Source organism: Anguilla rostrata, chromosome 13 (genome assembly GCF_018555375.3).
Source record: "Anguilla rostrata isolate EN2019 chromosome 13, ASM1855537v3, whole genome shotgun sequence".
Lineage (NCBI taxonomy): Eukaryota > Metazoa > Chordata > Actinopteri > Anguilliformes > Anguillidae > Anguilla > Anguilla rostrata.
The window spans coordinates 37,717,443-37,740,402 of record NC_057945.1 but is presented as its reverse complement, the minus strand read 5'-3'; the positions used below and the strand labels follow the sequence as shown (position 1 = coordinate 37,740,402).

Genomic DNA, 22,960 nt, shown 5'->3' with positions numbered 1-22,960 from the left:
TTACCGCCTGTGGTTAAGATAATTAATACCTCTAACAAGTTCAATATTGTGTTATATGTATATTTGTGAGGAATTAACCTAACCATATGGAGCACCAAAATGTGATGTTGAACTGAAATGTCTGCAAAGGGAAAAATAAAATTTCCTACTTATTGCAATGCACTTATTGTAAGCTCAAGCTTGGGAGCAAAAAGGCATTCACACTTGAAGAAAAATAACATTGGTTCTCATATTTAAAAAATAAAAGCCTGTCAGAAATGATACTGGCATAGATGTGCACTCTGAATTAACCAGAGTTAATATGAACTCCAAAACTTTTCCTTCATAGCATTTTCTCCCATTTGAAAGCTTTGAACAAGTCTGATAACCCAGACATGTACACATGATGTGATGATGCATCTGTAACACCAATCAGTGAGGCTGTAGTGCATGGGCTGTTCTACAGTGAATCAGCACGTCTGTTCACTGGAGTGGTTACTGATCTCACTCCCAGTTCCTATTCTACTATTAATGCTTCAATGTGTACTAAATGCATTATAATCAGGATGTAATCAAAGGAGCATTTAGCCCGCATGTGTAATGATAGAGTCTGAAAGACATCTTTCAAGCTCAAGACTCGAGAACAGACCAGGAATTAGATTTTATATAAAATCTTTAATAATACATTTATTTCAAGCACTTTAATTTGAATATTTTACTCTTAATATACAGTACGTAAATTTTCTTGTAAATAGTTTATTTATATACATACACAAGTAAGAGCATGGAAAATAGACATCAATCAAACCACTGCTCAAAAAGGTTTTCCAATGTGCAGCTGCAACCAGCCAATTAAAGGAAAATATCACTACAATCCTCTGTTAAGATTTATTACAAGTTTATCCAAATAGTATCATGATTAGTAAATTTGAGTCCACAAAAGTGATATATCATAGAATACATCAGGAGAGAAGTCAGCCCTTCCACCTCCCTACCTCTCCAAGTTCCATTATTTAACATCCTCATTGTGTTATTGTAACCGGCGAAGCCTTGGCCTCTGTGCTGCCGGGGATGTTTTCCTCTGCCTTGCGTTTGGAGCCACTCTGAAAGTAGGTGGCCAGCTTCTTGTTGGTGGCTATGATGAGCACAGGACTGATGCTGGAGTAGCAGGAGGCGACGAAGACGCGTGTGTCGGTGACGGCCGGGTGCTCGTGAGTGATGAAGGTTGAGGAGAACCACAACGCGTTGTCCAAGCCGAACAGCACCACATACGTGCTCACGAGCAGCAGGACGGCACGCGATGCCTCCTCCGTCTTCCGGCCGGCCCCCTGCAGGCCCTGAACCTGCCGACGGTGCCGATGCAGGACCAGCATCACGTACACTGCCGCCGCCGCCATCAGGCCGACAAAAGTGAAGTCTCGGAAAGTGTACGCCATGCCAGCGACCCTGTAAGCTACGTGTCCTGGGAACACCACTAAGCAGAATTTCAGGCTAATGGTGAATTCTGGGATTGAGCCGTTGGCTGGGGCACCCTGGGCGAAGAGGAGTGCAGTGGAGTAGATGATCATATTGAGGCCGTAGAGGAAGATGATGGCGTGGGGGATGTGGCCAGGAACCCAACGTTTCAGCCAGGTCCAGCCAGGTTTGGGCGGGGCAATGACCACACACTGGTAGGAGCTCAGCAGGGAGGTGATGGTGATAGACATGGCACGGCCAAGGCGATATATAAAGATGATGGCTTTGCAGGTTTGATCACCAAAGAGCAGGTCGATGTCCAGGGCGGTCAGAACCTGAGGAATGCCCTGGCACAGCATCACCATCAGATTGGCGAGGACCAGCTGGCTGAGGATTAACTCGTTGTGTGCCATGTGGCCCTGTGCCACTAACAAATGGCAGAAGAGCAGGACGACTGCCAGGTTACCTGGGATTCCCACCACATCCAGAGCAATGAAACCGGCTGCTTTCAATGCCAGGCGCACCTCCATCTGCCCCCCAGTTCCGTCTGTCGGGAGAGAACGAGGGTGCACTGAGCAGAGGGTGGCGACTGAGGCTGGCACCCCACTTCAGATCCAAGGCCTCAGGTTATCACAAAACTAATACAATATTGTGGATAGAAACAAGAGAACTTAAAGGAAGATTACAGTCTAATGATTCTTTCTGTCCTGCTGGAAATTAGCATATCATAATGACAAATATTACAAATAATAATTGCTGGAAACATACAAAATACATTCCTACAAATATATATTCTCAAATATGTGACTCCAATGAAGTATTACCAATTTAGCCTTTTCAATGTGTCACAGTGAAAAGAAATGTAATTCCTCACCTTGTGCTGACGATCCAAAAGCTGAGATCTGAAGCTGAGATCTGCAAATTTATAATTTAGAGTCCCCTTGTTCCAATCCTGCAGGGATCAAATTAATTACAATGAATACAGTATCTCAATTACGAGCATGCAGACACATCCCTGTGTGTCACTCATTACAGCAAAATTTGATTCTCATTGTACTTATTAATTTAAAAAATCTGTTTGTACAGTGTGCATTTCCCATTACAGCATGCAGTTTTGCAAAATGACCAATGCTGTAGGACATTTTCTTAACAAATTCAGAGGAGACCAAAGGCATCACTCCTCTCTCAAACAACAGAAAGGATGTGATTTTTGACTTTGTTGCACGGGTGGAATCATTTTAGTCACAGTATTGAGCAGTTAAAATTAAATGAATTTATGCCAGCATTAAAGATGTGCTATGCCGATCCAGTAAAACGATTCATTTGAAAGTGACATGAGTTTTCTGACAGCTTGCTTTAAGAACAGCAATTAGACCATTGTGAATATATGTCAATACAAAGTGAAATACCATACATGTTTTGGTATATTGAATCTTTTCAGTCATTTGCATTTTCTAATATGCAATTCCATATGTCTCTTCTACAAAATAAACCACAATGAACCCATTTAACAATTCAAAGACAAAATAAGTCAGTTAGGCAAGTATGAGTCAGTGTTTCAATCTGTAATCAAGTAAAACAGTCCAAAAAGAAATCCAAATAATTCAACTATACTGATTGATTTTGGCAGCTGACCAGCTATGCAGATATCTTTAAATTCAGTGAAAATTTCAGGAATGTAATTTCAGGATTGTGAGCACAGCCACTTTCCAGTTCTGGCAAGTGAGAATATTCTACAAAAGTCTGGTCAGTCCAACTCGACCCTGTTAGTGATATCATTTTTTATAGCCCATGCTACAGTATGTGGAGCTGCTAGCCTGCAGTGAAAAAAGGTGTGCTGTCTGTATTGTGTCATTTTATTATGGGCCAAGCACCACAGGTATGTACGCACCTATTGCATTTAGTTTTTTCCCCCCACTATTATTAATTTTTTACCATGGGAGTCTACGGTTGCCCTTAGAACCACTTGGTTGATTTTTATGACATTTGCCACACTAATACAGGACAGTCCAAGGTATCTCCTGACCAAATTTGGGGTCAGTATATTAACCCCTCTAGCACCACCAACAGCCCAAGTTTGGACTTAAACTTTTTAACCGTTTGGCCCAGAGACATGATTCTTTTTGGCTGGACCGCAACAGCGGGGCCAGCCCTACGAACGCGAATGTCTGTGACTGAGTGAGTGAGTGATGAAGTTGCACCATTGGTTGGCCGGATCACGTGTGTTACGTCCAACCATATACTAGGTCAGGGGTCCTTATCCAGAAAGGGCTTGGTTGGTTGAAATGAAAGCCTGCACCCACACCGGCCCTTACTGGATAAGATTGAGGACCACTGTACTAGGTTTAAACCTGGTCTTGTTTCTCTAGATTCCTTAGGTACTGCAGAGTTAAACGCACCCACCCTGTCACTGTTCTGCCATATTGGATTCATAAAAAACATATTTTAAACGTGCTTTTTGGACTTAAGTTTCCCGCCAGTTCCCCCCCTGCATGTTGCTTTTATTGAAATGCCAAGATTGAGATGCCAAAATTGAAGAGTGAAGGTACTCCATTTTGTTGCACGTAGGATCTGCATTGAACATTCTTACTCGTCATTAGGTTTCTGGCTAAAACACAGAAAGTGCTGTATAAATATATCTATTTATAACTAACATTTGATCGGAAACTGCAATGACTGTAATAACAGACATTATTGAAAGCCTAACATTTCAATAGCTACTTGCCTAACTATCAAGTTAGTTAGCAAGGAAAAATGTATTTAGCTACCTCAAAGTGCCACATTTCCACGATATGAACTGAACCACACTTAATGTGAGTTTATCATCTTGCACCTAAGCAGCTAGCCAGCTAGCGAGATGATGAAGCAAGCTACCAGAGCTTTGTTCGCTACCTTCATAGCCAAAAAATAAATAAAAAGAAAAAACGACATACAAGGCTACTAGATTAATTAACATACCAGTAACTTGTACGTATGCATGCCCAAAAGAATGTGGGGAAGTACACAATCACGTGTAAAGCGCTCTATGCAATAAGGGGTTGACCGGAACTGGGAGGATGCAGCGAGAGCAGGGGATGCCATCTGCGCATTGACAACGGCATTGCATCGCGCTCTGCATCTGAACTCCCAGGCTGTCTCCTAGAGCACTGATTGGAGATGGGGAGCCATTTCTATCCAGCACGCAAACATTTGCTTATTATTATTATCGTTATTATTTTTATTTGTTGTTGTCGTTGTTTTTACCCACATGAATTATGCTAAAACCCAGAACATGACTAAAAATACTCTGAAAAATAGTTTTCTTGTGCACAAGGAAGGTCTGTATCATACATTCAGTAGGTGCATCACCTTGCCCCTCATGATCTGAATATTATTTGCGCTGACAAGAGTTAGGTCAATTGCTTTAATTGGCACAGTTGGTTGTGATGAGCCCACAGATACTGTTCTGTGTATTAGCTGTGTTAATGTATTGGTAATTTTGTGGAACGGCAGTGAGAAAAATAGCTGCATGGTTTTGTGAAGAGCAGCCTCCAGGATCTTTGGCAGTTGCACAGGTTTTCTGTAGAAAAAAAGATAAGCCTGATAATGCCCAGGCCTACACTGGTCATAGCTTAAATTCTGCTGAGGCAGGGGTGTCGAACCCCAGTTCTGGACGGCTGCCGTTGTCTGCCGGTACGTATTTCTGGTTTCCTTTCATTCAGCAGCCAATGAAAGCCTTGAGAACAGGGTGTGTGAACTCTTTAGCCGACCAATCACTTTAAAGAATCTCTGGTGAAAGCCAGCAGATACTGTGTGCCAGCAGGAGTTTGATACCTGTGCATTAATGTGACTTTTCCTATGATACTGGCACTGAAGGTATTGACTTTTCAATAAATCACATATCATATTTTTTTTATTGTTTCTCTGTTGTACTTGGTCTAGCCAATAAAAGATTTTTTACATTTCAATAAATCCTTCTGCCTGTTTTACCATCAATAATTATTCTTAAACTGCATTTAAAAATATATTAAAAGTTCAAAGGCCCCAACGATGTGTCTAGTGGGGGTATTGGGCCCCCATGATGACTGATTGGCCACCCCCCCTCCGCCACGGTAGGCACCTCAGCCAATGAAAATTGTTGTTTGGCTGTTGTTGGAAAATTATTTTCCATTGCCTTCCTTGGCGGATACTTGCACTCCACCTCCCCCCCCCAAACCACTCTCCCAAATAGCTTGGGAGAGTATTCTGCACCACAGGTAATTATAAGCTTCCAGAAGCCAGTTGTTCTAATTAGGAGCTGTGGGAGAACCAGTCATTTTCTCACCTGCTATCTGGATGTTTCACCTGTATGTGTTTCATTCTTGAGGTTCATTACTGATGAGAGGACAGATGGAGTTTATGAGATATTTTGGCCTGATATTTCTAATATAGCATCTTCAGTGAAGTCATTTTATAGAAATCCAAGTTTATCTGAGTTGTGTCATTTAAAACCCCTGAAAATATGAGTGATTGCCCAGGGAATTTTCTTTTTACATTATGAATGCACCAAGGCATTAGTGTAAATCTCATTAAGCTATATTGCCGTGAAAAAAGTATTTGCTCCCTTCCTGATTTCCTCCATTACTGCATTTTTCTCACACAGAATGGTTACAGATCTTTAGACAAATTGTCATGTTAGGCAAACCCGTGAAAATAAAAAACACATTTTAAAAATGATTATTTCATGAAAATAATAGATGAAATCACGAATACTTTTTCACGGCACAGTAATTAATACACCTATAAGGTTCAATATTGTGTTGTAAATATTTTAACGTGGAGCTTTCTAAATAATGCATGCATGGCTGACTGCATGAGGTAACCCGTGTGTACGGTTTGCATGTTGTGTGTGGATGTGCAACATCATACGTGCTTTCCTGCAGCACTCTGGGAGTCAGAGTGCATAAACTGAATTGCTTCAGTGCATATCCAGCTGCATAAGTGGATTGCATGTACAAAGAATGTAAAGCTGTGTATCTATGTAAGCTGTGTCTACTCAATGGCTAATAACATATAATGTCAGGAAATTAAAATGTCTGGAAAGGGAAACATTAAACGTCATGTTCATGTTCATTCACTTCATGTAATGCATTTCAATACATTGGAGAGCTCAAGCTCGTAAGGAAAAATGTAAAGTGTGTAAAGAAAAATAACATTGGCTCTCATAATTAAAAAGACTGTTAAAATAATGGAAGTGTCAGAGGTGATAGATACTTGCTTACAATAAGAATCACACTGAATTCTGAATTTGACTTAATATAAACCCAATATTTTACATCCATGAATGGAATTTTATATTATTTTAGAGCTTTAAGACTTGTATTCCTAGACATGTACATAGAATGTAATGTACATAGATGTGTAACTCCTATCCATTAGGCTGTAGTGCACAGGCCGTTCCTCCAAGTGCATCTGATTCCAGGATACATGGGCAGTGGGGTAGGATGTCAATGGGTGGGAATTCCATATCCAAACCCACCCATCGACACATGCAATTGGTTAGATGTGGTTCCGCCTTTCGAAGCTCTGGATTGGACAAGGGTAGTCGGATGTCAAACGGGGAGGGGTTTGGCATCAAGCCCCAGCCTCCTACAGCCTGCAGTCAGATGCCTCTCTGTTCTACAGTGAATCTGCCTGTTGCCTGTAATAGATCTCGCTCCCAGTTGCTATTCTTCTATTAGCATATCAGTGGTTTATAAATGGTTTATTTACATATACACATGTGCATTGAGAATACACATGAATCAAATCACTTATCAAACATTTTCAAATGTGGTGCTGCAAATGAGTAAATGAGACAATCACCACATTCTTCTGTGCATTTACACATTTATTCATTTTCCCTTATTTTCATTTTTTTTTTAAATTAAATTTGGGGCCACAAAAGTGATATATCATGGACTGAAACAGTATAGAAGACAACCAATTCCCCCTCCCTACCAACCAAACCTGCACTCTGCAACATCCTCAGCCATTCGTCTGCTTTTTGCTTGCCTTGAGTTTGGAGCCACACTGAAAGTACGTGGCCAGCTTCTTGTTGGTGGCGACGATGAGCACAGGACTGAAGGCGGAGTAGCAGGAGGCGAAGAAGACGCGTGCGTCGGAGACAGCCGGGGGCACGCGGGAGACACAGAATGTGTAGACCCACAGCACGTTGTCCAGACCGAACAGCACCACATACATGCTCACGAGCAGCAGGACGGCACGCGATGCCTCCTCCGTCTTCTGGCCGGCCCCCTGCAGGCCCTGAACCTGACGACGATGCCGATGCAGGACCAGCATCACGTACACTGCCGCCGCCGCCATCAGGCCGACAAAGACGAAGTCTCGGACGCTGTTCACGGCACCACAGACCCAGTAAACTGTGTAGCCTGGGAACACCACGATGCAGAACTTCAGGTGAATGGTGTATTCTGGGATTGAGCCGTTGGTCGGAACAGCGTGGGTAAAGAGAATGGCGGTGGAGTGGAGGATCATGTTGAGGCCGTAGAGGAAGACTATTGCATGGGGGAGGTGGCCAGGGACCCAGCGTTTCAGCCAGGTCCAACCAGAAGTGGGCGGGGCAATGACCACGCACTGGTAGGAGCTCAGCAGGGAGGTTGTGGTGATAGACATGCCACGGCCAACGCGGTAGGCAAAGATGATTGCTCTGCAGACGTACTCACCAAAGAGCACTTCGATGCCCACAGCAGTCAGAGCCTGGGGAATGCCCTGGCACAGCATCACCATCAGGTTGGCGAAGACCAGCTGGCTGAGGATTAATTCATTGTGCGGCATGTGGCCCTGTGCATAGAATAAATGGCAAAAAAGCAGGAGGACTGCCAGGTTACCTGTGATTCCCACCACATCCAGACCAAAGAAACCAACTGCTTTCAATGCCAGGCGCACCTCCATCTGCCCCCCAGGTCTGTCTGTGGGGAGAGAATAAGGGTGCACTGAGCAGAGCGTGGCGACTGAGACAGGCTGGCACCCCACTTCAGATCCAGAGCCTTAGATAATCACAAAAATAATATGGTCATATAGAAGGATACAAGAGAACTTTATAGAGAAGTTAATAGTCTAATTATTATGTGCTAAGCCCATTGTGTGCAGCTCAGACTGAAGAGCCTTGTTTTTTTAGTTGAACCTAAATAGTACTTTCAAAACTTTGAACCTAAATAGTACTTTCACTACTAAATTTCAAATATACTGTACACACACAGACACACATAAATGTATGCTTAAAATTCTTGATTATCCATAAAAACATTTAACCTTTTCTCATTTATATTTGTTTTTTACTTTTTGTCAAATAAGTGTCCAAAGAAAATAAAATATAAATACATTTGGAAACAATATTGTTGTAAATAAAACTGCCATCCTTTATCAGTAACCTAATTATAAATATTTGGTACAGGATTACTCTGCATTTAACAGACATTCACATTCAAAATTCCTGCTGCAGAATGTGAAACAAATGTATTTATTTATGAAAAATATTACAAATAATATATAAATAATAGGTGCTGGGTACATACAAATATATTCCAGAGATATATTTTCATATATATATCTGTCAATATATGACACTGAAATAGAAACAATTTAGAATTTTTACTGTGTGACACTGAAGAGGAATGTAATTCCTTACCTTACCTGCTGGTGATCAAACCGATGAATTCCACTCTGAACCTGAGATCTGCAAATTTATCATTTATAGTCCTCTTGTTCCGGCCCTGCAGGGACCAAATCAATTACTGTGAATACAATATCTCATTTAAGAGCATGCAAACACAACCTTGGGTGTCAATCCTAACAAGGAAATTGAATTCTCATTGTGCTCATTCATCTAAAAAAAGGTGTATTTTGTAATATGTAGTGTTTAGGTTAAATATACAAAAAATAAAAAACATGACATTGTGTCAGACATTTTACAAGACTTATATGAATGAAGCAATGAAGTAATAGAAAAGCTGAAAATGAAAGTGCTTTGAGCTTGAGATACAACCTAAAGTCATTTATGAAATATTAAAAGCACAGATCTCTTGACAACTCTTCAGCCATTTCCCCAGAGACTACATGGATGTATAGGCCATGAGCAGAACATTCTTGTTGGAGGGTGTGTATGCAGAAAACAATGCCAGCAGAAATAAAGTTTGAATGACATAACTTTAATTGTACTGCAGTAAATTGTTTTAATGCTTCAACTGAATTGTTGTATTCAAAAATTGAATTGCTTAACTTGAATTTGTATTTCGGGCAGCATGGTGGTGCCTCACAGCAAGGTCATGGGTTCGAATCTCGGCTTGGGGCCTTTCTGTGTGGAGTTTGTATGTTCTCTCCGTGTCTGTCTGGGTTTCCTCCGGATACTCCGGTTTCCTCCCACAGTCCAAAGACATGCAGGTAGGCTAATTGGAGACTCTAAATTGCCCATAGGTAGGAGTGTGTGAGTGAATGGTGTGTGTGCCCTGCGATAGATTGTGTGTGTCCTGCCTCTCGCACAATGCACACTGGGATAGGCTCCAGCACCCCCTGCGACCCTGCTCAGGATAAGCGGGTATAGTAGATAATGGATGGATGGACGGAATTTGTATTTCACTACCAGAGACTGAATGTAATTGTGGCTGTGTCCCAATGCGAAGGCAGCTGGCTTAAAAACATTAAATACACTATTCCAGTGTATTAAATAATCAACATGTACTTTTATATGTGACTATAACACATGATCCTGTTCACTGTATATTCCCTTCAAATTTAACCAAAATAAGGAACCTTAGAAGGGCGCATGTCTTCAATGTATTCAATTTTCCCTTTTAATTTCAAGATTAAAATTTCAATTTTTTAAAATGCTTTCAAATTCAGTTCGCAACAATTTTCTGCAACATATCCTTATGGAGCCCCTAAAGGGACATGGGAGAGAAAAAAAATCTCCACGATCTTGCTAAACTTTTACGTTATCTTGCAAAACTTTTAACTTGCTTTGGCTAGCAGGGTTGATGAACTGACTTCATGGCTATTGCAGAACTGACAGGAACTTTTACCTAGAAACGAGTGTTGTTATTTTAATCCAGCACTCAAACGTTTGATTAATGTATTCATTATCCAGGTGGCAATTGCGTCATTACCACTTAGAAATGCTAACTAGGTAACGTGATTTAAGTATAGCTACCTCTGGTAAAAAAAAAAAACCTATTGATTGCAAGCTTGCTATTTAGCAGGGATAATGCTATTAGACACCCCACCCGCAGTTCCTGGTTAGTAAGGTTCATTAACTTTATGGATGTCTCTCGGAACACTTACAGAATCTAGAAGTCTAATTTTAACAAGTGACTAGCAAATGATCCAAGACTTAAATGGTTGCTTAACTATTTATTCATTATTCAGCAGGTGGTTGCAGCTACGTAGCATGCTAACTACGTTAGCTAGTTAAGAACCGGTCTGATTAAAAAACGACAGCTTGCTAGCTAGCTAATGGGGATAATGCTGCTAGACATTCCACCCAAAGTTCCTGGTTAGCAGGGTTGATAAACTTAACACTGACAGAAGCGTATCGTTCCTTTTTAAATTAATATTTTCTGTCCTTCACTTTACTCTGCCAGGTCGTTCTTGTTTGAGTAAGTTACACTGTAACTTACAGACAGTCCGTGTTACCCGCGTAGCAGCTACGTAGGCGCGCTCGCGCTCGTTTTGACGAGAGCCGTTGGAAACTTTTGATGGGGTGAGTTGCTTCATTTATGAGCTCCGTTTAATCCGTTTATTAAAAAGCTGTAAATATGTTTCACAATTATCAAATTGTTGTTGAATGTTATAAATATTTATAGTTGTAAACTGTGCTATCCCTATGTTCTAATATGTTTCCAATTCATGTTTTTGTCGATATAAATTCCTTAAATAAGTCAGCTAAAAATCTTAGCTGGCTAACATGAATCGTCCTAGCTAACTAAGTTTTCAACTCATTTTTTTTGTTTTTATCAGGAGAGCCATTCATGCTTTTATACACACATGAGAAGTTTTTGAATGAACTCGTTTATCGTATGTTTGGTGAAATAGTGTATTATTGTGTATTATGTTCGCCGTCATCCAGCTGAAGGCCTATTTAGCTCTGGAACACCCAATTTATTGACGAGAGAGAGCGGACATGTATGGACCCGTTCAAAACAAAGCTAACGTATTATACACGTAATAATTCCACAATTACTGAACTGAACTGAACGCCGCTGGCTAGCCCGGAAAAAATACACGATCGCATGTCAAAATGAAAAATGCCTACTTTATAGCAACACCGCCTCGTTCACAGTATTAACTTTTATAGGCCTTCTTGCAACACGCTCAGAATTCCTTAATCGCTGCGATTAAGTTAAATTTTATAATAGAGATAAACACTGATAAAATTGACTGAAGTGATACTTTTATTTAAATAGCATTAAAATGAGGAGAAAAAACTATTTTCAACTTAAATGTACATTCATGATGATAGGGTTAGTTGTTGATGTTAGGGATAATAGTGATTTCATTAAATTGTTTTATTTAGGGATGATAGTGATTTCATTAAATTGTTTTATTATGGTAAACAAGTAAATGCACCTTAAATGACAAGAATACATTTTATTTAAAAAAGAACATTTTTATTTCATCCATAATATGTATTTTGTTTGCTTTAATGTAAAATATGTATCATGTGTGATCATTTTTAAATGACCAGATATCTTCCTTGCTGTAAAAGTGAGCTTATAAATGCTGCTGTTTCTGTAGAATATTAATTGTTCAGCTAATTTAGTTAATGGGCTGAGTATTTTCATAAGTAATTTTTGTCATGTATAGGCTACTTGTAGCCAGCTTCAGGTGTTTCCACAAGGCACCAATGAAGATGTTATTTTAGAAAATAAATGTGCCCTTTTTGCACTTACTGTTTTTTTTTTTTGGTTTTTTTTTGCCGGTCTTATTATAAAATTCACTATGGTAATAACACCGGCAAAAAAAAACCGGCACCACTGCAAGATCAAGAACCTGTTGCTCACTGTCTGGCGGGGCTAATGCTGCTAGCCAGCTCAATCGCAGGTCCTGGAACTTTCTTCATGGTTGTCTACTAGAGCCGGGAATGCGGCATGGGAAGCTAGTTCATCTAGCAAATAGTCATTTAAAGTGTGATTTTTATTCAGTCTGGAAATATGTGGCCTACTCTGGCCACAGCTTAGGTGCCACTAACACAGGGGTGTATAATTCCATCCCTGGAGGACCAAAATGTCTGCTGGCTTTCAGTGTGTTTCAGCATCAGTGATTCATTTAAGTAATTGATTGGAAAAAGAGTGCACATGCTCTCAGGCCTTCATTGACTGCTGTTGAAAGGAAACCACAAATACCTATCAGCAGCTAATTAAGTGTGATTGCCCACCACTGTGGTTCCCCCACAACCTCCTCCACAGTGGTTCTCATTGACAGCTAATGAAAATGTAATTGTTGTAAGATGACTTTCCCAGGCCCCCCTTGACTGGTCCTTGGTACTCCCCTTAAAAAAAAATCAAAATCCTAGAAGCACAAATGCTCCAGACACCCCTGAACAAGCCCCCCCCCCCCAAAAAAAAAAAAAAGATTTGGTAAAAGCACACACTGCACCACAGGCTTCCAATTGCCAGTTGTTCTAATTATAAGCTGTGGGAAATCCAGTCATTTTCTCACCTGCTGTCTGGACGCCCCTCGAATGCTTCACCTGCCTCTCAGTCTTGTATGTGTTTCCTTCATGAGGTTCATTACCGATGAGAGGAAAGGTGGAGTTTATCAGGTTTTTTGGCTTGATCTTTTTTAATTTATCATATTCAGTGTACTCATCTTAAAGAAATCGAAAAAATGAGTCATTGCCCAGGGAATGTATTTCTTTTTTTTTTTTTTTTTTACATTATGAATGTACTTAAACATTAGCGTTTGAATCTCCTTAAGCTGAATTATAAGTGTAACAGTTTAATATTGTATTATAAGTATTTTTGTAAGGAGCACAAAATAACTATGGAGCACAAAATCTAAAAAGAGGATGTGGGGGGGTTTAAATTCTTGTGGGTGAGCTGGGTACCAGTGGAGCATCACATGGTACTGTTTTCCCTGAAGCCGTGGAGGGCGGCATTGTGGGAACAGACGTGATCCCTGCTGCTTGGCTACTATAATGTGGAGGAACTTGTTAAATAAAAGCAGCTCAGACTGACTGCATGAAAAAACCTGCTTGCACGGTTTGCATGTCATTGTGCGCATGTGCAGTATCATACATGCTTTACAGCAGCACTCAGGGAGTCAGAATCGTTTCATATAAGATTTCTCCTAAGGTTGATTTTTAAATTGGATCATTGGACTATGGTGCCCTTTAATTCACTCCTTTGTTTGAAACTGAGATATGTTTTCCCAATTTAAAGAACAGTGATTCATTAAATGGCATTAGGGGGCCAAACTGGGTATCGGTACAAAATTAGCTTTATCTAAATTAAAAGCTCCTCTAAAAGTTTGTAGTTTGTTATGAATTGTCTAATCCTCACTGGTTATCAAAAGTAGGGCTTACATGCACAAGGGGTTTGCTTACAATACAGGACTGTGTAACACATAGGAAGCGTGAACTTGGAAGGCTTGAACTTGAACAGAAATAGAATTGGCTCCTACTTCGAGAAAAGGACTTTATTTAAATAATGGAAGTGACAGAGGTGATACTAGCTCATGATATGCACTCTGAATTCAGCAGAGTTAATATGAATCCTCAAGGATTGCATTTAATTGCATTTTATACAATTTTAAAACTGAACAAGACTTGTACACCTAGACATGTACACCGGATGTAATGATGCATCTGTAACACATATCAATGAGGCTGTGGTGCATGGGCCGTTCAACAGTGAATTAGCACGTCTGTTTACGGCGGTGGTTCCTGAATGTCACTCACGGTTGTTAGTTATAAATGTATTCTAATCAGGGTAAAATCACAGTAGCATTTAGCCAACATGTATAATGGCATCAGTCTGAAAAACATTTCAGTTTCAAGCTCTAGGCTAGGAACAGGCCATGAATTCTATTTTTCGATTTTTATGTAAAAAAATATAAATTCCTTCTGTAATATATTTATTTCACGCACTTCATGCATACATTTTCTTATAAATGATTTTGTTCATACATACATACATGCAGCAGCCTGAAAAGCACAGAAAATACACATGAATCAAATCAAAATTGTTTTCCAATGTGTAACAGGCCTAGTAAAAGATAATCACCACATAATTTGGTTAAAACATATTGCTTATTCATTGAAATAATATTACTATTATTTAACTAAAATTGGTATCATATCACGTCACTATACAAGACAGCCATTCCCCTCCCTACCTCCCTAAATTCCAATATTCTCATTGTGTTATTGTCGTCCGAGAGATATTTGGGGTGTTTTCTGCTGCTTTGCGTTTGGAGCCACACTGAAAGTAAGTGGCCAGCTTCCTGTTTGTGGCGATGATGATCACAGGACTAATGGCAGAGTAGCAGGAGGCAAAGAAGACGCGCGTGTCAGAGACAGCTGGATGCACACGGGAGACAAATAGCGTGTAGATCCACAGCACGTTGTCCAAGCTGAACAGTGCCACATACGTACTCACGAGCAGCAGGACGGCCTGGGAAGCCTCCTCCGTCTTCCGGCCGGCCCCCTGCAGGCCCTGAACCTGCTGACGGTGCCGATGCAGGACCAGCATCACGTACACTGCTGCCGCCGCCATCAGGCCAACAAAAGCGAAGTCTCGGATGATGTACACCACACCACTGACCACGTAAGCCATGCGGCCTGGGAACACCACAATGCAGAACTCAAGGTTAAGGGTGAACTCTGGTATGGTGCTATTGGTGGGAAAAGCCTGGGTAAAGATGATGCAAGCGGGATAGCAGATCATGACGTTAAGCCCATAGAGGAAGATGATGGCGTGGGGGAGGTGGCCAGGGACCCAGCGTTTCAGCCAGGTCCAGCCAGGTTTTGGTGGGGCAATGACCACGCACTGGTAGGAGCTCAGCAGGGAGGTGATGGTAATAGACATGGCACGGCCAATGCGGTAGGTGAAGATCATTGTTTTGCAGACACCGTTGCTGAACAGCGGGTTGATGCCCAGGGCAGTCAGAGCCTGAGGAATTCCCCGGCACAGTGTCACCATCAGATTGGCGAAGACCAGCTGGCTGAGGATGAACTCGTTGTGCGGCATGTGGCCCTGTGCTAGGAATAAATGGCAGAAGAGCAGCAGGACTGCCAGATTACCTGGGATTCCCACCACATCCAGAGCAATGAAACCGACTGCTTTCAATGCCAGGCGCACCTCCATCTGCCCCCCAGGTCCGTCTGTGGGGAGAGAACAAGGGTGCATTATGCAGAGCGTGGTGACAGATGGCTGAGTGCCCACTTCAGACCCAAAGCCTTAGATAATCTCAAAATAAATACAATATTGTACAAGGATACAAGTGAACTAGTTTTTTTAATGGAATTTTATAGAATACAGAAGGAAATTAGATTCTGTGCTGAGCCTGTTGTCTTCAGAGCAGAGTGAAAAGCCCTACATTATTTAAGTGTAAATAGTTCTAGAATAATTACAAATACACACAGACGCATGTGTTTATGAAATTCTTCATCAGTGAAAGCATTGAACTTTTTGCTACATCATATTAAATTTTTATACTTTTACTTTAAATAAGTGTCAAAAGAAAATGTGAATTTAGAATCAGTATTACTGTGCATAAAGTAGTAAGTCTTCATCTGTAACCTAATTATTAATATTTGATTCAGAATTACTTGACATTCATCAGATATTTACATTTGAAAACTGGAGAATATGAAACAAGTATTTTTTATTTTGAATGTTGTTACAAATTATAATAATTGATAAATAAATACAAATATATTGCAGAGATATATTCTGAAATTTATGATTCCCTTGAAATAGATAAAATTTAGATTTCACTGTGCCACACTGAAGAGGAATGTGATTCCTTACCTTTCCTTTTGGAGATCAAACCGAAGAATTCCGCTCTGAAGCTGAGATCTGTACATTTATCATTTAGAGTCCTCTTGTTCCAACCCATCAGGGACCAAATTAATTACTATGAATACAGTATCTCATTTAATAGCAGGCAAACACAGCCCTGGGTGTCACTCATGACATGCAAATTAGATTCTCATTCTGCTCATTGATTAAAAAGGTGTTTGTATAGATTATTGTGTTTTTATCCTTTGCAGTACTTTATGTCACAAAATAAAAATTACTGAAGGCCATTTTTGGGATTTTGATACTCAGTGATTTCACTTTCTAATATGCACTGACAGATACTTTTGAAAATGTAATGTATGTGGACACCTGAACATCACACCCATATGTGCCTGTTGAAAATCTCAATCCAAAACCATGGGCATTAATATGGATTTGGATCCCTCTTTGCCACTATAACTGCCTCCACTCTTCTAGGAAAGCTTTCTAGGAAGGTGTTTGATGGGGTAGGGGTCAGAGCTCTGTGCAGGCCAGTCAAGTTCTTCCCCATAAAACTCAGCAAACTATTTCTTTATGGACCTTTCTTTGTGTACGGGGGCATTGTCTGAAAATCTGGAATGTATCAGGAAAGGCCCTTCCCCAAACGGTTGTCAAGTTGGAAGTGCACAATTCTCTAGAATATCACTGTATGCCATATCATTAAGATTCCTCTTTACTGGAACTAATAGGCCTAGCCCAAACCATTAAACCAGACTATTATTCCTCTTCCATCAAACTTTACAGTTGGCACTATTTTGGCCAGTACAGTTGACACTATGCATTCTGCCAAACCCAGATTTGTTTGTCAGACTGCCAGATAGTGAAAAGTGACTCATCACCACAGAGAACGCTTTCCCACTGCTCTAGATTCCAATGCTGGTGTGCATTACGTCACTTCAGCTGTTGGAGAAATAGGGATCCCAAAACTGATTTTGTAGACAGGCGATGCCCATGAAAAGATAAACCGTGGGCATTTCTCAAGCAACTTTTACTGCCCAGTTGCTCGGGTTGCTGACCATTGCTCAGCTTCAAATAGAATGAATGTACTTCTGGAAACTGGTGGTCCGAATCACTCACTGAGGATGTGGAGTAAGGAGTTTTGAAAGTAGAAAATCTGAAATGAATCAAATTACTGAATAAAATAGGGGGGCACACTGTCCCATTTTCTAGTTTCGTGGCATGCTGGCCACCACCTGCAAAATAGCTGTTGTTTGTCCTTGGGATGTTACAAGAACTGATGCTTTCTTACCAACCTGATGCCAAAATAAAAAAAATGGTATAGTACTAGTTTTTACAATATCAGTAGCACCTTGTGAAAATTACTACCACACTTCTGTCTGACTGGCAACGCACAGAGGAAGACGTCTAGGAGAACCTGGAAACTTGGGAATGCCTCCCAACACAAGAGAATAACAATAAGTGAAATGGAGAACAGTAACCTAGTGCTCCTGCAGTGATAGCTCTGCCAAATATTAGTAGGCAGAACAACCTAAAAATGTACATCCGGAAATCAAAATAAATATTGCAATTAAAACCTCAGTTTACCCTTAAATGAATGTATTATGGACATGTACAGAGAGGTGACAAATTAAAGGGAAAACCCCCCAAAATTGTCTTAGTAAGTAGCTGGGCCACCACAAGCTGCCAGAACAGCTTCAATGTGCCTTGGCATAGATTCTCTCTGGAACTCTACTGGAGGGATGGAATACCATTCTTCTCTAAATATATTCCCTCATTTGGTGTTTTGATGATGGTGGTGGATAGTGCTGTTTAACAGGTTGGTCTAAAAATCTCCCATAGGTGTTCAATTGAGTTGAGATCTGGTGACTGTTAAGGCCATAGCTGTGTTAATGTGTGGGTAACTTTGTAGAACGGTAATGACAAATACAGCTGCATTTTTTTGTGAAGATAAGCCTCAAGGATCTTTGGTGATTGCGCAGGTGTCTGTAGGGAAAAGGGTAAGCTTGACAATGCCCTGGCCTTCACTGGTCATAGCTTCAATTCTGTGAAGGCTGGGTTGTGAAACTCCAGTCCTGGAGGTTCTGCAGTGTCTGTAAGTATTTGTGGTTTTCTTTCATTGAGCAGGAAATTAAAGCCTTGGGAATATGGTGTGTGGATTCTGTAGCTACTCTAGGTTATGGGTCAAATGCCACCACAAAGTGCATCCCACTACTGAGCAAAACTTTTTGTGCTACTGTACTTCCTCGCTCCAGAGTGCGTACTTCTTGGCTAGAGTGTAAACTCGGGAGCCTTGTTGTGCGGAACATGGAAATATGCGGTTTGAGAGATAGCAAATGACTTTAATGAATCACTGGTGCTGAAATACACTGAACACATATTGGACCCACATAAACTGTGATTGGCTACCCCCTGTGGTCCTCCCCTGTGGAGTTGCTCCCAGTGACAGTGCTCCCAGCCAATGAAAATGGCTGTTGTTGGAAGGTGATTATCCATTGCCCTCCATGACTGCTCCTTGCCCCTGAAAAAATCCAAGAACCACCCCTTCTTCAGACCCCACCCCATTGAGGAGGCACGCTGCACCATAGGTGATTACAAGCTTCCAAGAGGCAGTTGTTCTAATTAGGAACTGCGGGAGAAACGAGGCATTTTCTCACCTGCTCTCTGGATGCCCTTGTTTCACCTGTCTCTCATCCTTGCCTGTGTTTTATTCTTGAAGTTCATTACTGATGAGAGGATAGCTGGAGTTTTTTGGCTTGATCTTATCAGTTTATTAGCATTTTCAATGTAGTCATCCTATAGATTTAAAAGTGAGCTCTGTCATTAATGCTCTCTGAAAATGGGAGTGATTGCCCAGATAATTATTTTTTACTTCATGAATATAGCTAAGCATTACTGCTGTTTAAATCTTGTTAAGCTAATTAATACACCTAACCTGTTCAGTATCTTATGAGTATATTTATGAGAGGAATGAACCTAACCTAATGGAGCTCAAAGGGAATACTTAAACCTCAAAAGGGAATGTGGGGGGTTTAATTTCTTGTGCATGAGCTGGGTACCAATGGAACGTTACATGGCACTTTTCCCTGTAGCCGTGCAGGGAGGCATTGTGGGAAGGGGCCTATGATCCCTTCTGCTTGGCTATTATAATGTGGGGAAGCTTGTTAAATAAAAGCTCAGGCTGACAGCATGTGGAAAGCTGTGTGTATGGTTTACATGCCAGAATTAGGCTATATATAGATTTTTAAAAAATTATATCCTTATAATGCAACAACTTAAATTGTGTAATCTGACTGGTGCCCCTTAATTCACATCTTTGAGTAAAACAGATTTGTGTTGACTGTTTAATAAACAGTGATTCATATCATTCAAAGTGGCATTAGGGTGCCATATTTGGTGCTGTTACAAGATCAGCATTAATAAGAAAACACATCTCAATTTCTAGTGTTGATACCCTATGTATAAATAAATGTTTACTGACACAATGGTTATCACAAGTCATACTTGTGATAACCATTGCACCAGGGTTTAACACTGAATATTTGTTTGCAAAACTATATATTGCTTAAAACACAAGACTGTGACAAACATTTATAGGAAGCATGGACTAAATGAAAAAGGCTTGAATTTGGAAAAGAAACAAGTTTCAGAGGCGATACTAGCTTACAATACGCAGTGAATATGAAACCCAATATTTTCATTGATTGCGTTTTTTATACCATTTTAAAGCAACAAGACTGAACAAGACTTGTACACAGTATGTAATGATGCATCTGTAACACCTATCAGTGAGGCCGTAGTGCATGGGCCATTGTACAGTAAATCAGCACGTCTGTTGACTGGAGTGGTTACTGATCTCTTACATCAATGTGTACTAAATGTATTTTAATCAGCATAAAATCAAGGGAGAATTTAGTCAGCAGGCATATTGATAACAGACTTTCAAGCTCAAGGCCCAAAAACAGGCCAAGAATTTGATGTCTTATAAAACTTTTTAGTTCATTCTGTAATATATTTATTTTAAGCACTGGAAATAGAATATTGTTCCCTATATAATAAATACATTTTCTTGTAAATGGTTTCTTTCCATACATACCATAATAAGTAGAGAAAATACATATGAATCAAATCTCTTATCAATTTTTTTTAATGTGTAGCTGCAACTGGTGAAGTAAAGGAGTAAAGCACCACATTCTTCTGTTAAAATGTATTACCCATTTATTCTGGTATTTTTTACATTTATTTTTTAACTAAATGTGGAGCCACAAAAGTGATGCATCATAGACTATATCATTACAGAAGACAATCACCCTCCATACCTCCCCAAGTTCCACTCTTAATTCTTATTGTGTTGGTTTCACCCAAGAGGTCTTTGACTTTGTGCTGCTGGGGATGTTTTCTGCTGCCTTGCGTTTGGAGCCACACTGAAAGTAGGTGGCCAGTTTCTTGTTGGTGGTGATGATGAGCACAGGACTGATGGCAGAGTAGCAGGAGGCGAAGAAGACACGTGTATCTGAGACGGCTGGATGCACGCGGGAGACAGAGAGTGTATAGAACCACAGCACGTTGTCCAAGCTGAACAGCGCCACATATGTGCTCACGAGCAGCAGGACGGCCTGGGAAGCCTCCTCTGTCTTCCGCCCGGCCCCCTGCAGGCCCTGAACCTGCTGGCGGTGCCGATGCAGGACCAGCATCACGTACACTGCCGCTGCCGCCATCAGGCCGACAAATACAAAGTCTCGGATGATGAACACCACACCATTGACAACGTAAGCCATGTGGCCTGGGAAAACCACAATGCAGAACTCCAGGTTAAGGGTGAACTCTGGAATGGTGCTGTTGGTGGGAAAAGCCTCTGTAAAGATGATGGCAGCAGGGCAGATAATCATGTTGAGCCCGTAGAGGAAGATGATGGCATGGGGGAGGTGACCAGGTACCCAGCGTTTCAGCCAGGTCCAGCCAGGTTTGGGTGGGGCAATGACCACACACTGGTAGGAGCTCAGCAGGGAGGTGATGGTGATGGACATGGCACGACCAATGCGGTAGGTGAAGATGATTGTTTTGCAGACATTGTTGCTGAACAGCGGGTTAATGCCCAGGGCAGTCAGAGCTTGAGGAATACCCCGGCACAGCGTCACCATCAGGTTGGTGAAGACCAGCTGGCTGAGAATGAACTCGTTGTGCGGCATGCTTCCCTGTGCTAGGAATAAATGGCAGAAGAGCAGCAGGACTGCCAGATTACCTGGGATTCCCACCACATCCAGAGCAATGAAACCGACTGCTTTCAATGCCAGGCGCACCTCCATCTGCCCCCCAGGTCTGTCTGTGGGGAGAGAACAAGGGTGCATTAAGCGGAGTGTGGCGACTGAGGCTGGCACCCCACTTCAGACCCAGAGCCTTAGATAATTACAAAATGAATACTATATTGAAGAAGGATACAAGTAAACTTTATAGTACTTTAAAGAATACAAGAAATCATTTATAGTCTAATGATTCTGTTCTGAAAGCCTTGTATCATTAGTGTATATAGTACAAGAAAAATTACAAATACACAGACACGTTTACGAAATTCTTCATCAATGAATGTATTTTAGTTTTTGTTATGTATATTTGATATTAAATACTTTTACTTCAAATAGGTGTCAAAATAAAATATTGATTTGGAAGTAATATTATTGTGTATAAAAGTAGTCATTCTTCAGTAATCAAATAATATTTGGTATATAATTGTTTGGAATTTAACAGACATTTACTTTGGAAAGAACTGCAGAATATCAAACAAATGCACCTTTGACAAATGTTACAAATGAATCATTTCTGGATAGATACGAATATATTTCAGAGAGAAATATTCTGAAATTTATGATTCATTCATAATAGAAACAATTTAGTCTTCATTATGTTAGACTGAGGAGGAATGTAATTCCTTACCTTCTGCTGGTGGTCAAACTGATGAATTCCACTCTGAAGCTGAGATCTGCAAATTTATCGTTTAGAGTCCTTGTGTTCCAACTCTTCAGGGACCAAATTAATTACCATGAATACAATATCTAATTTAATAGCCTGCAAATAGCCACGGGTGTCACTCATGGCATGGAAATTAGATTCTCACTCCTCTCATTCATTAGAGAAGTTGTATGTGTAGAGTGTTGTGTTTTTATCCACTGTTGCACGTTGTTTTGCATAATGAAAAATAAGGAATGCAATTTTTTTGCTTCCTTAACTTCCTTAAGACCTAGTTCTTCTCTCATGCACCACCTTTACCCCCCTGTTCTGAATATTAATAGCACTGGCAGGAGCTAGGTTGCTCATTTTAGCAAGCAGAGTTTGCTGGAATCAGCTCACTGATACAGTTCTGTGCATTAGCTGTGTTAATGTGTGTGTAATTTTGTATAATGGAAATGACAAAAAACGCTACATGGTTTTCTGAAGAGGAGCCTCCAAGACCTTTAGCAATTGTGCTGGTGTCTAGGGAATGATGTAAGTCTGACAATGCCCTGGCCTTCACTGGTCACGGCTTAAATGCCACTATGGCGGGGGTGTCAAACTCC

The 22,960-nt window shown here is 40.8% G+C and overlaps 3 protein-coding genes and 1 long non-coding RNA gene across 6 annotated transcripts in view; 1 reads left to right on the top strand and 3 right to left on the bottom strand.

Moving 5' to 3' along the window:
* Window positions 1–634: 634 nt before the first annotated feature.
* On the bottom strand, window positions 635–2,072 carry LOC135237946 (olfactory receptor class A-like protein 1). Its single transcript, XM_064305530.1, has one exon. It carries the CDS (start codon window positions 1,962–1,964, stop codon window positions 1,002–1,004), a length of 963 nt encoding a protein of 320 aa, XP_064161600.1. The 5' UTR covers window positions 1,965–2,072; the 3' UTR covers window positions 635–1,001.
* A 5,347-nt stretch (window positions 2,073–7,419) lies between these two features.
* On the bottom strand, window positions 7,420–8,229 carry LOC135238355 (olfactory receptor class A-like protein 1). Its single transcript, XM_064306143.1, has one exon. It carries the CDS (start codon window positions 8,227–8,229, stop codon window positions 7,420–7,422), a length of 810 nt encoding a protein of 269 aa, XP_064162213.1.
* A 2,278-nt stretch (window positions 8,230–10,507) lies between these two features.
* LOC135238243 (uncharacterized) overlaps window positions 10,508–22,960 on the top strand; it is a 64,406-nt gene continuing 51,953 nt past the window's right edge. For 2 of the 3 annotated variants that reach the window (XR_010325061.1, XR_010325060.1), the window contains exons 1-2: window positions 10,508–10,689; window positions 11,047–11,149. This is a non-coding gene — a long non-coding RNA (uncharacterized LOC135238243). The remainder of the gene's footprint in view (window positions 10,690–11,046; window positions 11,150–22,960) is intronic. The other variant, XR_010325062.1, reaches the window with a different exon arrangement.
* LOC135238426 (olfactory receptor class A-like protein 1) lies at window positions 20,124–21,251 on the bottom strand. Its single transcript, XM_064306299.1, has one exon. It carries the CDS (start codon window positions 21,185–21,187, stop codon window positions 20,753–20,755), a length of 435 nt encoding a protein of 144 aa, XP_064162369.1. The 5' UTR covers window positions 21,188–21,251; the 3' UTR covers window positions 20,124–20,752.